Genomic DNA, 16553 nt, shown 5'->3' on the forward strand with positions numbered 1-16553 from the left:
AAGCGCTAAAGCAGCCACAGGAGCGACAGAGCCTCATTATCAGAATTTAACAATTGTTTTTTCAGCAAAACCACTCAGTTCAGGGATTAAACAAGATATGTTTCTGCATCAGTGTAGCTACAGCATTTTCAAGGTATGTTTGATTCATAATGTGCAAAAGCTAATGGTAGATTTCCTTTAACAACTTCTCTGTACCTATCACTAGGATACATTCCATGATTAATATTTCAATAAGGTAATTTGTCACAATATAAACAAAGATATGCCCGGCACACATACACTTTATTTTCTTTATATATGTATTCTTCTTACTGTACAGTTTCTTGGCAAAACACCAAACTTCTACTATAACAGTACTTGAGCTAACAAGTGCTGCACCCAGCATGTAAACAATGCTATACTGTGTTCTACCAGATCCTGAACTTTGGCTCTCAATGAACACTTTACTTGTTTGCTATAAGAACATTCAATGTCAGTAAGAATAGGAAGACTGCATTACAGAGATATATACCTGATAGATAGATAGATAAATAGATAAATAGATAGATAGATAGATAGATGATATATAGATAATAGATGATAGATAATAGTATATTTTCTGTCTCTTATTAATCACTTTACTTTAACATAGTTTAGGCGCAATGTTAGATTCGGGCACTTACATGTCATCCTGCTACAAGCTCCTCTCACCTGAGTGAAGTTGGCCCCCCCACCTTGTTCAAATCAGACAAAAATGGTGTCAAACGTTTGTGCTACGTTTGTGCTGGTTTGTGCAGCAGAAATTTTTGTTTGTGCCGCTATCGTTTTTGAGATTTTAATGAATGTTTCCAGAGGTCATCAGAGGTCAACCAGCCCCCCCACATTGCCCAAATCAAACAAAACTGGTGCCGAACAATTCTGCTACGTTTGTGCTGGTTTGTGCTGCACAAATTTTTGTTTGTGCTGCTTTTGTTTTGAATATATGAACAAAAAATTAAAGTTCAAAAGTTCAAGCAGCCCCCCCACATTGACCGAATCAAACAAAACTGGTGTCAAATGTTAGTGCTATGTTTGTGCTAGTTTGTGCAGCAAAAATTTTTGTTTGTGCCGCTATTATTTTTAAGGTATGTTCAGGTATTTGAGGTGTTTAGGATGAACTGGTAAAAAACAAACCTAGTGACACTTCCCTGGTTTGATCACCAGGGGGAGCTAGCAAACACATTGTACTTTGGAAGAAATGAACTCTAATGACCTTTGCAAAAAAGTATGAATATATTAAAAATGATAGCGGCACAAATGAAAATTTTTGCTGCACAAACCAGCACAAACGTAGCACTAACGTTTGACACCAGTTTTGTTTGATTCGGTTAATGTGGGGGGGCTGCTTGAACTTTTGAACTTTAATTTTTTGTTCATTTATTCGAAACAAAAGCAGCACAAACAAAAATTTGAGCAGCACAAACCAGCACAAACGTAGCAGAATTGTTCGGTCCCAGTTTTGTTTCATTTGGGCAATGTGGGGGGGCTGGTTGACCTCTGATGACCTCTGGAAACTTTCATTAAAATCTTAAAAACGATAGCGGCACAAACAAAAATTTCTGCTGCACAAACCAGCACAAACGTAGCACAAACATTTGACACCAATTTTGCTTGATTTGAACAAGGTGGGGGGGCCAACTTCACTCAGGTGCTCCTCTCTGCTTCTCCCACAGCCCAGAATGAAGATAACACTCACAGCAGCACCCAGGTGTGTGACACCCTGCACCCAGTGATCTCCTCAGCAGTGGCTTCTCCTGGAGGGGATCCCCCAGTGCTGGTCTCCTGCTGCACCCCTGTAATTCTGCACAATATCCCCCTCAGACACTGTGCAGAATTACATGGGGGACACTTGTTTGTAGTATCTGCAAGCTTCTGCAAACTTGTGCAAACTTCTCTTGCTCTTGCTGTGAGCTCAGGTTTTGCAGAATGTTTTGTAAATAGAAGGTGATGAACTGTAAATAGTCTGCAGCTCCTGTCTGCAGAGTATCTCATGTATCTATTATATGTTCCAGTGTGTGGCTGAGCTTTGCTGCTAGAAATTAGCTCTTCTGCAAAGGGTCTCAGTGCTTTCTTCTCAGATAACGCCACCTTCGAGCTGGAGTGTTTTTGCGCCCGTTTTTGCGCCTAAATGCAAAAGTCGCACATGATGAATATCATTAGGTGCAGCAAAACATCTGGAATTGAACGATAGATGAGGGAAAGCTGGTTATTTTAGCTGCGCGGCTAATTTGACGTTTAATCGCAAAAATGGCGCAAAAACGGTGCGCCTAAACGAAAAGGCGCAAAAACAACAGAAAAAACAAGTGATAAATGTGGCCCATAGTCTTTATTAATTTATAGAAATACATATACACACAACATTTAAAATCAATTAAAAGTACACAAGTACCACAAAACAACACAGGAGTGAGTAGGTTCAATGACTTTACTCCATTCTCCACCCCTCACTGATAGTGTTGAAACAAATCAGTAAAACACAAGTTACACAGGTAAGTACCTAAGTGCAGAGAGGTATCAGTAGCCCAAATCTCAATGTTATAAACATATATGGAAATCCAGAGAATATACACTTACAAAAACCAGCTGGCTCTGCTAAGACATATGGCATGTAAACTCATGGTCATAAAATGCAAGTGCTTTAAATCCCTTCCTACACCATCAAAAAACAGAAGTGAGTGAGCTGCCAAATGGTGAGTTCAACAGCTAAGTTTAGCAGCGAAATAACAAAGCAGCACCGATACACACCAAATGCTATGCCTCATCCGGGGTGGGAGCACATAGTTGCCACACATTCCTCTGTTTTACTGTTTCACTGGGTTCAGGTTTCTATTTTGTGTAATTTATCAACAAGGTGAAACCTACAGACACATCCGAAGTCTGTGCACAGGGAACATTGATGCCTACAGACTTCTATGCCCGGAAGTCGAGTGACTGAAGCATCTCCTGGGTGTAAGCAGGTATCAATGTCCCATGTGCACCTGGTTTCTGGAGCCAACGAAGGATGAGAGAAGGTGCGGGGTGGAGAGGCAATTCAGTGAGGGGGGGTGGGTTGGACGCAGGGTTATTGCTGAAGTAGGGGCACCCACAACTCTAAACCTAAAATAAAAATAATACTGAAGCCATCAAAACTTCTGCCAATAATTGCGCAAATCACACACACCATTACAAACCCCCCCCCCCCACTAATTTTGGCTAAATACATGACATGATCCCATACCACTCCCTTATCACCTGGATCTCAGTAGTTGAACTGGACTTATTCCACCACTGATAACATGTCTGACATTCCATAAAATTATATGAGCCAAAGATATAATACATGAGAAATCACACAGGTGCACGGCTCGTTAGTATCAGACAGCAATCAGAGCTGTGTGATATAACGAGCCGTGCACCTGTGTGACCATGGTCAGATATCTGTCCACTGGAAGTAAACATTGAAGCTTTCTATAGAATAACAGCAAGCAGAGATCTAGAAAACCGTGAGGAATTGATACAGAAAGTATATTGGGAAAATGTAGAATTTTTCATCATACAAAATAGTAACAGTAATTTGCTAAAATGAGAATACCCCTTTAAGTTGGTGACTGTTGGTAAAATGTAAGCATAAAAGAACTGGAGAACTAGAAACACTGACATGGCATGAGCTTTTCTCTGCTTCCTCATGTGACAATCATAAAGAAGGTGAAACAAGTAATAAATCTGAGTACTAAGGTCATGCCGCATACCTGGCTGCCTATATGTACATATGACTTTGCCCCGGGGGATCAGGAGTGGAATGTTCAGTTATCTGCTGTGGAATCGGTTGGACCATTTACATTCGGAATAACAGTGTATCCTAATTTCCCCCAATTCCAGAATGAAAATACAATTTTAATGGGGTTGTGTTTTCCCTTGGGCATATGAAGAACTATTATCCGCCATTCCTCCCCATACACATGCACACTTAGCTGACTCGGTCATGTTTCTTGAGTAAGTACAAAGCAGAAAGATGCTGCCAGATATGACTGGTGGAACCTTAAAGGGGTAGTACCAAGTTATATTGTTATCCCCTACACACAGGATAGGGAGTATCAATAAACCACCCCCAAATCCAGACTAGTGGTTTAGCATCCCAATTTAGGGTGATGGCACACGTGGCGTTTTGAACGCGTTTTTGGGCCGTTTTTAAGCAGTCCGCCAAAAACCGCATGCATTTTTTAACGCATGCATTTTTTGAAAACGCATCCGCTTTTGACCAGTTTTGCCTTTTTACAAAAATGCATGCGTTTTATAAAGGATGTGTTTTTTGACGTACTGCTTAAAAACGGCACAAAAACGCTTTCAAAACGCCACATGTCCCATCACCCTTAACCTGACAGGTTCTCTTTAACTCGCTGCAAAGATGAAATGACAAAACATATCTGTATAAATGCTTTGCAAATAGAGCAGCTCCAAAACAATTGTTTGTTCTGAGTTTAAAAGATACAGTATCTCAGCTGTAGAAATATTTACCCTTTAAGTTATAGAATAGCACATAATACATAAACTCCATAACCTGATAGATAACCAGACGCCAACAGAGCTGATAACACTGAATCACTGTCCCTCTGGTTCTGCTGTGTGTAGCAGAACTGGCGGGCGCCAGGTGATGATGTCATCTGCCTGCCGGCTTCACTGTTACTAGTGATGGAAAGCCTGGCTCGTTAGGCTGAGCTCACTAAAAAGACACAGCTCTTTCCTGAACGGCTCCCTATTACATTCATTATGGGGAGTCTTGGTCCAGGAGCGGAGTCAGTGGTAAACAAGCGGGGTTAAATCAGCCATCGGATCACTACCAGTGTAAATGATACAGAGAGGTGCGGGTCAGGGGGAGGAGTAGGAGAGACCAAAATGAAGGTCACATTGATATCCGGCTTCCTGGCCCGCCCTTCTTTAGTGAAATCACAGTCAAATGGCTCAATGTATTGCCTCTCAAGTGGGGGCCGGCTTCCATCATTCACTGAAAAGAGCCGCTCAGTGGTGAACAGCCCATCACATCAGAAGGAGAGAACATAGATGCTGTGGGGGAACAGGGAAAGGTGAGTATATGTGTTTATTATTTTACTGTGGGGGAACAATAAGAGGGGGAACTACGGGGGCAAAATAAGAATGGGAGCACTATAAAAGGGGGAGCTGCTGGGGTGGCAAAATAAGAGGGGGGACTGCTGGAGGAGGCCCTATAATAGGGGGATCTGCTGAGGGAGCGCTCACACGTTCCGCTAGCGTCGCGTTCATAACTGTAATGGGGGGAGTTGCGAGGGGCACTATAAGCAGGGGAACTGCTAGGAGGGCAAAATAAGAGGGGGATCTGCAGGCAGGGGTGAACCAAGCCTTTCTGCTGCCCGAGGAGAGCCTTATAGAGACGACCCCTCACCCCCATATATGTAATAAATCAGGGAGTGTCAGGACCAGATCCATCATATTGGTTTGGTGTGAAAATAAAGCAATGCAAAATGCTGGCGTGGAGGGGGGGGGGGGGGGGGGTATGCTTGGTGGGGGGGTATACCAGTGGGTGGTGTATGCGGGGTGGGAGCCCAGAGCGGACAGGTGGGGCTGCACTTCGGGCTGGGGAGGATGTGCCAACCGGTGGGCAGGGGGATGTGGACAATGCCACCCCCTGTTAAAGCAGGTGGTGCGCCGCCTGCAGCGAGATTCTCAACTCGCCTCATGGCAGGGGGTAAAATAAAAAGGGGGAGCTGCTTGGGCTGGGCACAATAAAATGGCAAGCCATTTGGGGACACAGTAAGAGGGGTTACAATAAGTGGGTGAGCTGCTGGGGGTACCTTAATACCATCTAAATGGGAGCTAGGGGGCATAATATCAGAGGAGAGTGTTCCATGGGGGTCTCATCACTAAGACCTGCACCGATCAACAAGCGGAAAACCCCTTTAATTACGGACACAAGGGAGGACACTTTGTCCTGTAGAGAACAAGCCCTATACATGGAAATATACACCTTCTGGCTTCTGTTCTATAAATAGATAATAAGTGTGGATGCTGGGAAATCCCCTCCATCAATCAGCCACACACAACTCCTTCATACATAACACATCTCTCTCCATGTGGCTGACAACTGGTTAGGGCAGTGACGTCACTGACAGGTTACGCAATGCGTCTGCGCGCTCGGGGACCTTCGCATACCTGCCGGGTGACGTCAGCGGCTCATTCTACAACACAGGCGGGGCGTGGTCACAGCAGGCCCCGCCCCGCTCAGGTGTCCGGGTTTCAGTGAAACTTATAACGTAGTTGGGGCTGGTGACGTCAGGAGGGGTGAGGATAGTTCGCGCTGGTTGTCGGCGCTCGGGTCAGTGTGAAGCTGTCGGGACTGAGTGCGGGGATGAGGGTCTGGCGGCTCCTGCTGGGCGCTGTGCTCCTGGCTGCCTATGTACTCACCGCGGCAGGTAAGTGACCTGTGCATGTGCTCCAGTGTCAGAGCTGTCACCACTATCCACCAAGTCCCAGCTGCTGGGGGAACCACGACTCCTAGCACTTCCTAACAGTCTTGTACAGTCTTGCGGGGATGCTGGGAGTTGTAGTTTTTCTATATCTGGAGCGCTGCAGTCGGGTCATTGCTTTGGTCAGGACGTTTAGGTTTTGTTCGCTGTTGTTTCTCTTATGGTCGGGGTTATGCTGACTACAAAGATAATATAACTGACCCTTGACCCCAATTAATATTAATATTTCAGAGAACCAGAGAACTGGCTATAGTGTTCCCTCCTCTCATGTATGGAAATGTGTGACCTGTAGATTGACCCTCCTCAATTTGTAATTTGTCATTTTAGGGTATATTGAACTATAGGAATTCTCAGGTTATTAGAGACCCCTGGACTGACTGTAATTTCCACTTCTTTTGAGGAACTGTCCTAATATTTGAGAACCTAGGTTACATAATTACTGGTGCCTATTGTTTTATTCTCCCTCCCCATTGTTCTTATGGCAGTATTGTCTGCTGTAGGGACAGGATCCGTGTACAGTATTGTGTCCACCCCTTACTTCCCCTTATCCAGAGCGTATAGAGAACATGTGGTGTGATCCAAACCCCCTCCAATACAGTCTCCGGGTTCTCTGATTTTCGGACAGAATGTTTTTCCTATAAGTTAATGAAGATGAAATTGCTTCGCTATATAGAATCTGGAGATCCAAGTTTTTCGAATGAGAATACAGAAGTATGATCAATGATCATAGCCAGAACATGCTGCTGTCTCCATTCACTTTTAGGTTATGTTCACATGTTGCGTTTAAATTGCGTCCAGTAATGCTACTACGGTACAGTGGGGAGGAACTTCTTACAATCGCAGATTTGTTTAGACCTAAACGCTTGTGATAGAGAACGAGCTTTAGGTGACGCCTGTAACTCATTCCCGAGGTCTAAACGAATCTGTGATCGGGTGAAGCTCCTCCTTGCGTTTTGAGTTGGGTTTTTAAAATGTAATTTGAACGCAGCCGCAAGGGACCTTTAAGAATGGCCAAGGAGTCTCGTCTATTGAAGGATGTGCCATAGAGATCTATGGAGACACAAATGTGTGGGCACCCAAGTTCTCCTGATGGGAATCACTTTAGACATAACACATCCAATACACCCTGATCACCACCAGCTAATGTCATTTATTGGATTGATTGGGCAATGTACACCAACTGTACATAAAGATTAATATTGAATACAGTGGCGTAATTAGGAGAGGCAGGGCCACAAATTGAGTTTCTGAGTGGGGCTCCACTTACCCCTTAAAAATAAAAAAAAAGCAGTGTAGACACCATATATACATACAGAATATACACACATACAGTACCATATAAACCTATGCATCATTTATACTACATACAATGTATATGCATACACCTTTAGAACATATACAGCTTATTGACATCCAATACCCCAGATTCCAGGGCCCACTGACACTGTGGGCCCCATAGAAGGTGCTATGGCTGCGGATAATAATCCTCCATCTTTCATTCGTAGGGAAAATTCATCCATTAAGTTGTTGCCTGTAGCCAAAGAAATGGTAAAAATCTGCAGATTTATGTTTTGGTCAACTTGTTTTATTCTTCTCCTATAATATACATAAGCGAAGAACCATCCAAGAAAATGTCCAACATTCAGGGTGTCGAGAAAATCAGATCCATGTAAAATATCTCTAGGTTAGTGCTCCGCACTGATGAAGTTGTCTTCACGTCTGTGGTAGATACGGTAGTTGTTGTGTTGGCAAGGCTTCATTACTCCAGGGCGTTGTTAGTTGATAATTACAGAACAAACCCATTAATTATAGAAATCACCTGGAATGAGCGGTATAATATATATTACATTACTGTAGTTAAATGATTTAATGATCATATACAGAGCACTGCTATTCTGCGTGTGCTTGGTCCTAGTAGAGGAGGCTCATCATCTACTGATATCCTCAACATTGATGCCCCTAAAAAAAGAGATTGTTGTACATGTGTGTTATAGGGAGATGCAGTGAGTCAGTGAGGCAGGTTATTGTGGATTAAAATGTTCATCCAGTAAGAACATAATAGGAGACTAGTCATTTCAAGGCTTGTCATTGTCTAGGAAATACCTTCCAGTACAGCTCTGCCTCCAGTAGGGTAGAAGGGGCTGCGGGCACCAGGAGCTGCTTTCACTTTTGTCTAACAAGTTTTACTAGATCGGTAGTGAAGCTAGATGTAAATATAAGGGAAACGCTGTATAGAAGTACACAAGGGGCTGTTGTCTTCTCCAGCCCTTACTAGCCAGAAATTCTTGTTCTACATAGTGGTCATTAAAAAGGGATTCTACTACCCCCATAATCTACATATTGTGTAGAAATTCACTTAGACTTAAAAATTGGCACTTTTATTTCTCTTCATTATGCCATTTCCTAGATATATCCCCATTTCAACTCCTATGCTAATGAGGCAGTAGGTGCAGTTGTGACTTGTCTTCAGGCATCGCTCTGCTCCTCCTCTTTCTTATCTGACAGAGAGAGTAATGGTCCAGACAGGAATAGCTCCAGGTGCTTAGAACTATCTCATTAGCATATGACTTAAATTGGGAATTTCTCAGAAATGTGATAATGGATAGAAATAATAAATCTATTTACCTAACATACATTTACATTATAACAATACATTAACATTTTTAGTGAGTTTCCCTACATTCTGGCATTATTCTGATTATAATACTTGAGTCATGTGGTAGACTCCCTTTATAGAAGTATTTCCGTTGCAACAAGTAAAATCTATTTTGTGCTATTAAACTACATAAAATGATTCATGATACAATGTTATTAAACATTCCCAAGCATTTTCTTTGAAAAATGATACCTTTGTGGTACACTTGGGTCAGTTTTTCATTCCAGTTTCCCATAGTTATGACCTCCCCCTGGTCATACATGTGCACTGAGCATCTTCCCAGTCCGACCTGCATCTCCTTCCATCACACAACAGTGACCCAGAGCAAGACAGGAACATGGTACTGGTGAGTAGCTGAACTGGACTCGCCACGGCCATGTAGTCTGCTGCTTTGTGCATTTACCTAGCTAGTGGCAGCAAAGGGCACATGGGAAATGTAGTCTGCAGAGCTTCAGGACCGTATGAGGCAGAAGCGACAGCGTAAGCTCTGGACCTTGGAAGGAGGATATAAGCTAAGAAAATTCTGGCAGTGGTAAAAAGTAAACGGTATACCCCTTTAAATCACACTGCATGCTTTGAAAAAGAAAAATCTTCTGCTAAATACACTTCATCTCATACATTGTATCACATACACACAGAACATACATGTTTGTATGTACATATGTACTTTTACCCATTCATATCAGATGCGGCAAAGACCACACTGTCGTTTTGTTGCATTTTATTTATCTTTCTTACCCCAAATGAATATGATAAAAACAAGAAAAGTGACAAAACTGAATTGTGGAAACTCCGTGTTCTGTATCTCTCCTTATTTGGGAATCATGTCATGTGTGATAAGAGCGTGACCAGACTTGACTTTCCTTGGCCCCCAGGATGTCTGAGTGATGGCACGTAAAGGCTTTGAATTCCAGCTGTGTATGGGCGCGTTGACGTATTCTGTAGTCACAAGGGCCTGATAGGAAACGCATCATCATACACTCACACTACAAGGACCAGTCCCCAGGGAAGGCTCAAGGGCTTATAAAAATTGCCCATTGGGTCAGGTGGCAAATCATAGATGAACCGTTTTCATGCAGTGTTTGCAGTAGTTGTTTATTCCGTGGAATGTCCAGAGATCTGTGTGTCTCCAAAGAGACATTGAGGTAGATTAATGAACATTGGCACAGGCTTTATGCCAAGCTCTTTGCCAGTTCAGTGTGTGCCAGATTCAATACAATTCCTGCGTTGTTTACAAATCTGGGGTAAAACTAGCCATCTAAACTGACATTGGACAATTTTTCTGTATCATTTTTCATAAATCAGTCCCTCTTGTTGAAACCCTGAAGCTTTGCACACATTGCCATTGGATACATCAAGTTACGCAGCAAAGTTGGACTATACAATCTTGGGGCAATTTCAGACTAGCTGTTGTGTTCCTGTGCATAACTGTTAGGGCTCATTCATATGGGCGTGTCTGTTGAGAGTCCCCAAACTTTTCAAATGTGTATATATTTTTAGTCTACAAAAAAATAGATTTTTCTTAGCAAATTTCTGTTCTGCCCAGTTGGTTGCCTAGTTGCAAAAACTGCCATCCATTTTTTTTTTTTTATTATTATTTCTTGCACCAGACATGTGAACAGACCCATAGAAATCAATAGATCAGTATGCTATATGCAAAAAAACTAATGGTTGTCTGAATGAGCCCTAAGTTTGCTTCTATGGAAGTCCATGGTCCACTGGCAAGAAATGGTAGTGCACACTGCAGTAAAAGGGGTTCTTCTGAGGTCAAAAAACATGGATGTTTTTTCCAAAATCAGCTCCACTCCTGACCATAGGTAGTGTGTGGTATTGTAACTGAGCTCCATTCATTTTTATACAGTTGAGCTGCAATACCTGCATAAACCATCGCCAGGCGCTGTTTCTAGAAGAAAGCAGCCATGTTTTTGAACCTCAAGAGTGCCCCTTTAATTTTGCACATTTTATTTTAAAAAATGTAAAAAAACACAATCTGTAATGGATCTGAAAGAACCCATATATTGTGTCTGATAAATGTAGCGTAGTAATAGACTGTGTAGTCGACCTTTACACCTCTAATTAGTTGGTTTAGTTTACCAGTCCTAGTTATTAGGAACAGCTTGTGTCTCTGCTAGAGATCATGTCAACTTTTCTTTTCTTGGTTCCTTTTACCATTTATGGTAAAACCTGCCAATAAACTGCATAATGGATGTGAACGACGCAGGATATCAGCAACTGAGGGCAAAGGTTAGTAGCTATTGCTACAGTTTAGCATCCAATGAATGTGTCATTGTGGAAGGGATTATATTGGTACACATTCCCACCCATTCTTGTAAGTAGAGGGATAGAAGTTACACTAGCTTTTAGTTTCCAGTAAGGAACAGATGACTGCTGGTTTCACGCTTTTCCATGTTGCAATCGATTTGATAAAAATAAGCTTTGTAGTAAAAAGAGTAGAAAATAGGTGTGGCAACAATTTACAACAAGTACTGATGGCGGCAACTTGTGTGAAGCTTTTATATTGGATCTTTCTTCCATATTCAAGTTTTGCAGATACAAAATAGAACAGCCGGAAACCCACTCATGTAGCATCTGAAAAAATGCTCGGAATGGGTTAAAAATGGCAAGCAGTGAGAATTCACCAATCTACCACCACTCTTCTTCCAACACCTCATTTTCCACTGCCATTCTTTAATTTCAGCTCCTGGTCATGCACAACACATGACTCTTGATACCTACGCCATTGATCCAGCAAAGATTTTACCCAATATTATGCTAACACCTTTTTATGGGATATACATTTTGAAAGTTGAAAGAAAAGAATAAAAGTATTCATGCATATCTTTATTTTTTAACAGGTCAAAATGTTACCAGCGTGAAAAAGGGGAGAAACTTTGTTGGCCAACAAGAAACATTCAACAACACCACTGGGATATATGGCTATAGAGTGAATGAATTTGCCGGGAAAGTCTTGACCGGTGGTCTGACGAGAGTCTTCCTCCCTATAATTTACATCATTGTGTTTGTTGTTGGATTACCGAGCAATGCCATCGCATTATGGATATTCATTTACCGAACCAAGAAGAAGCACCCAGCGGTGATCTACATGGCCAACCTGGCACTGGCCGACCTACTGTTCATTATCTGGATTCCCCTGAAGATTTCATATCACCTCAATGGCAACAACTGGATTTATGGAGAAGCCATGTGTAAAGTGTTAGTGGGTTTCTTCTACGGGAACATGTATTGCTCGATACTTTTCATCACATGTCTAAGTGTTCAGAGATACTGGGTGATTGTAAATCCCATCTCCCATACTAGGAAGAAGACGAAACTCGCTTTTATGGTATCTGGAGCTATATGGTTGATAATCATTTTAAGCACAATTCCGTTATATCTGTTCGATCAGACTGCCAACATCACCAACCTCGGCATCACCACCTGTCACGATGTTTTGCCTATCAGCGTTTTGGCTGAGGATATGTTCAGATACTTCCTGTCTCTTGCCATTGGGTTATTTTTCTTCCCCGCCATTCTCATGACGGTGGCTTATGTTTTTATGATTAAAACCTTGAATAACTCCATCACAGATGAAGCCATTGGCAAAAAACGGAGGCGAGCCATTATGCTTATACTGACCGTGCTGGTCATGTGCTTGGTGTGTTTTTTGCCCAGTAACATTTTGCTTTTGGTAAACTACGCCACTATAAGGAAAACCCATGAGGGTAACGTCTACGCCTTCTACATTACCGCCCTTTGTCTCTCTGCCTTGAACAGTTGCATCGATCCCTTTGTCTACTATTTCGTGTCCAAAGACTTTAGAGAAAATGTGAAGAACACGTTCCTCTGCAGGAGCGTACGGACTGTAGAGAGGATGCAGATATCATTCAGCTCCATGAAATATTCCAGAAAGAGTAAAACGTACACCAGCACGTCCAGTAACACACAGACCAGTAACTGCTGAATCCGGACAATAAACTCCGTAGGAAGAAAACTATAAGACCTTTTCTGTGTGAGAATGCAGGTCCTTTCAGCACAGGGAAGCTGCTAGAGTACAAATGTTACCCTCAGAGTTTCTAAAATGACATTTAAAAGGGAACTTTTTGTACATGAAGTCTGTTATGATGCAAATGTGTCATTGTGTTGTACTGTAAAACCCATGTAACCTTAGGAGTCAATGTCCAGGGGATCTATTCATTTTTCCAGAAAAAATCTGCCATTGATCTCATAGTCCATTTATCATTGTTTCTGTCGGTAGTAGTGATGGGGAACTGGATTCCTCATCATGAGGGATCTTTTAGTCCCATGTTTATTGGGGTCAAAATTCTAAGCTGATAAATTTCATATTATATCATATCTTATTATATCTTTGTCATAAAGAGACCCAAATTTACTGCAGAAACATAATTGCATGAATAATATCCATTTGATGGGGGAGTACTCCAAAAATAAATGTTGATGCCATGACGAAGTCCGGTCGACCGCCCTCCCCTCCCCTCCCTCCCCCATTATGAGTCAGAAGGGACTGGTGGAGTAAATTCTGTGAGGGAATGAGAAAGCAAAATGTAGATGTGAATTCATGGATTATAAGTGGGGGCAGAATAACCATCATTTGGACCATAGTCGCCAATAACGGTCTTGATTTAATTTCATATAGTTTTCTATAAAAATTCACTGTGATTGGTGGGGATGGGCAACAACCAGTTTTACTATTTAGACAACTTATGTAAATCTGCCTCACAGTGCGCTAAGCTCCCTCTAGTGGCAGCAGGAGACAGAGTATTTGCCTTTCAAGGAGACCTTTGCACTAATCAGATGTCCCAATTGTGATTGACGCATGTGTGAAACAAACAATAAAATGTCATACTTGCCAAACCCCAGCACTTTTCCAGTAGCACAGTTTAATTTTACTATTTACAGTCCCAGTTGGATTACTTCTACCACACTAACATCTAAGCACTAAAAGCAGGTGGTCTCATGACCCCAGTTAGGATGGAAATCCCCTTTAAGTTTGTGTCTATGCTGGAGATTTTGAGTTCTATAAGAGAAATTAAGCAACTAATTTGCACAGAGGTTTGACCTATGAACCTTCACCTTTCTTGGCCTTGATAGGATCCTTTCCGTGAGCTCTGGCTCTGCAGTTTTGTACATGATAAAGTAGATACGAATAGCAACGAAGGAAAGCAGTAGTCAATGGTAGTATAATCCAAATATGATGAAAATTTTAATAAGATGCCAAAGCACAAGTCTTGGTTTAGGAATCTTCGTTTATTGAGAACTCTCTGAACCTCCATTATATCACAGAGACCTATTTACCTAGCCTGGCATCTTGCCGAGATCCTCCCTGGTATTCTGGTATCTGTGTCAGATACCAGGGTGAAAATAACACTGCACCGCTTTCAGGTATATAAAAAAACCTAAAACTAATCTACAAAAAACACTATGTACTCAGAAAGGATTGCGGAAGGCAAAAGTACAGGCAAATGGTCAGCAATAAAAGCTACTGCAATAAATGCTCAACACTTAGGGGATAGACAAAGTAGAAGAAAACGTATTGAATTGATCTATCTATTTAGCGTTAATATCTTTTACAGCTTTTTGTCCTGTGGGAAGGTTCTACCTTTAAAATGCGAGTAGAGAGTATATAGGAAGGCACTTGCATTTGCTCATTCTCTGTTAGTATGACAATGAGACCGGTAACCTGAGGTATATGAGCAGTAATAACAATGAATTATAATGGGATTATATTTTTTGTTTTGTTCATAATGTGAATTTTTGATGTTTTTGTATCGAGCAGTAACAATTTTTATAGCACTGTTGTATATTTTATATTTCTGTATATTGCATGCAGGTTATACTTTTTTGATTGATTTTTGTTTTATATAAAATATTAGAAAATGAATCTCTTTTTGTGAGGTTTTATTTCACAAATTCTTTGGTCCACCCAACCCTTAATAAACATAGACACAAGACAACTGGTAAATGGACCTTCTAGTTTGTCAGTCTGGTCTTTTAGGGGTTGTAAAATGACATTAGGGCTAATCCTGTCCTTTTGTACTCTGTACACCTCCCCCATACAATACAATGCTCTACTGTGGACAGTTTGCACTTAACACACCCTACAGCCCGCATAGTAAAACCAGACTAAATACAAGAGAGAAAGATAACAAGACTACAGTTGTCTGTACTGATGAATGGACTGGTGAATGATGTGTGAGGATGAATTTGATAACTGTAGGATCGTGGTCACCACTAGTATGTATGTGTATAGAGTGCAAAGGATCTTATTGATGCCAATGTAACATCTATGGGTCACATTTAATTACCCAGTCCCTGCACATTCCCTGATCCTGACTGTCCGACAAGGATGAACTCTGCTGCGATTCATGAACACCGTGAGCCCGCTATCCTGTATGTGTCGCTTCCCCGATAAGGTCCGCCAGAGTTCACCATCTTCTTCCCAGTGCATGGCTTGCGACACAAATGTGAATGTTAAATCCCGCGTGTAGTCCGATTCCGGCGTCTGCTTCACCTAATTGTCAGTATTCCTTGGGACATGAGACTTGGGGCTTATTCACACAGGTGTGTTTCTTGTCGACTAATCATTTTTTTTTTTTTTTTTTTTTTTTTTTTTTTTTTTCTGCTTTGTCTTCCGTTTTGTTTTTTTTGTTTTTTAACATCTTTAATTAAAAAAAAAAAAAAGCTGATGGTAAGAAGGCCTAACACCTGCATCCCCAGCACCGACAGTAGAGAAATACTGACTGAACAAAAATATCATCAGTTTTTTTCTTTGTGTACCGATAGCCTTTGCCTATTGCTATCAGTAAAAACATGAGGACTGGAGCCAAAGTTTTTTCAATGAATCGCAGATCAGTGGGGGAAAAAAACTGAAATGTGAAAAAGCACATAAAGAATTGTTTTCTAAAGCGTTAGTAAAAATCACGGTTGCCATGTTGAGATTTATACCTAAATTTACCAGAAGTGGAGAAAAGGACTCTTTCTGTAAGTACTTCTCTAACTAAAATTACTAATCACTTATCTCATTCTTTCAAAATGTTATCTGAAAAGTAAGATCACACCTTTACCTTAGTCGCCGACCTACCTATTGTAAATGTGGTGGACTTGCAGTTGCACTTAGGAGAATGCACTGTCAAGATGGCGCCACTTGAAGGTGGATGCCTATGCATCGGCTCTGGCTAAACCCACCCCACCCCTTACCACAGCACCAACTTGGCACTCGTCTTACTGCCACCCTTTAGCACCAAGTGGATCATTGGCAGCGGGAGCTCCATGTCACACGAACCTGGCAAATAAGTGCACCAGTTATGGCATCATCTGAGCACCTGAAATGTAAGTGACCACAACCAGTGCCTTACCAAAGGTCAGGAGGATGCTGTGCCATGGCT

The 16553-nt window shown here is 41.7% G+C and overlaps 1 protein-coding gene across 1 annotated transcript; it reads left to right on the top strand.

Annotated features, from left to right (window-relative positions):
- The first annotated feature begins 6244 nt into the window (after positions 1 to 6244).
- F2RL1 (F2R like trypsin receptor 1) lies at positions 6245 to 13627 on the top strand. Its single transcript, XM_072138073.1, has 2 exons — positions 6245 to 6440; positions 12006 to 13627. Exons 1-2 carry the CDS (start codon positions 6377 to 6379, stop codon positions 13109 to 13111), a joined length of 1170 nt encoding a protein of 389 aa, XP_071994174.1. The 5' UTR covers positions 6245 to 6376; the 3' UTR covers positions 13112 to 13627.
- Positions 13628 to 16553: the final 2926 nt, after the last annotated feature.

This window comes from Engystomops pustulosus, chromosome 1 (assembly GCF_040894005.1).
Source record: "Engystomops pustulosus chromosome 1, aEngPut4.maternal, whole genome shotgun sequence".
NCBI lineage: Eukaryota > Metazoa > Chordata > Amphibia > Anura > Leptodactylidae > Engystomops > Engystomops pustulosus.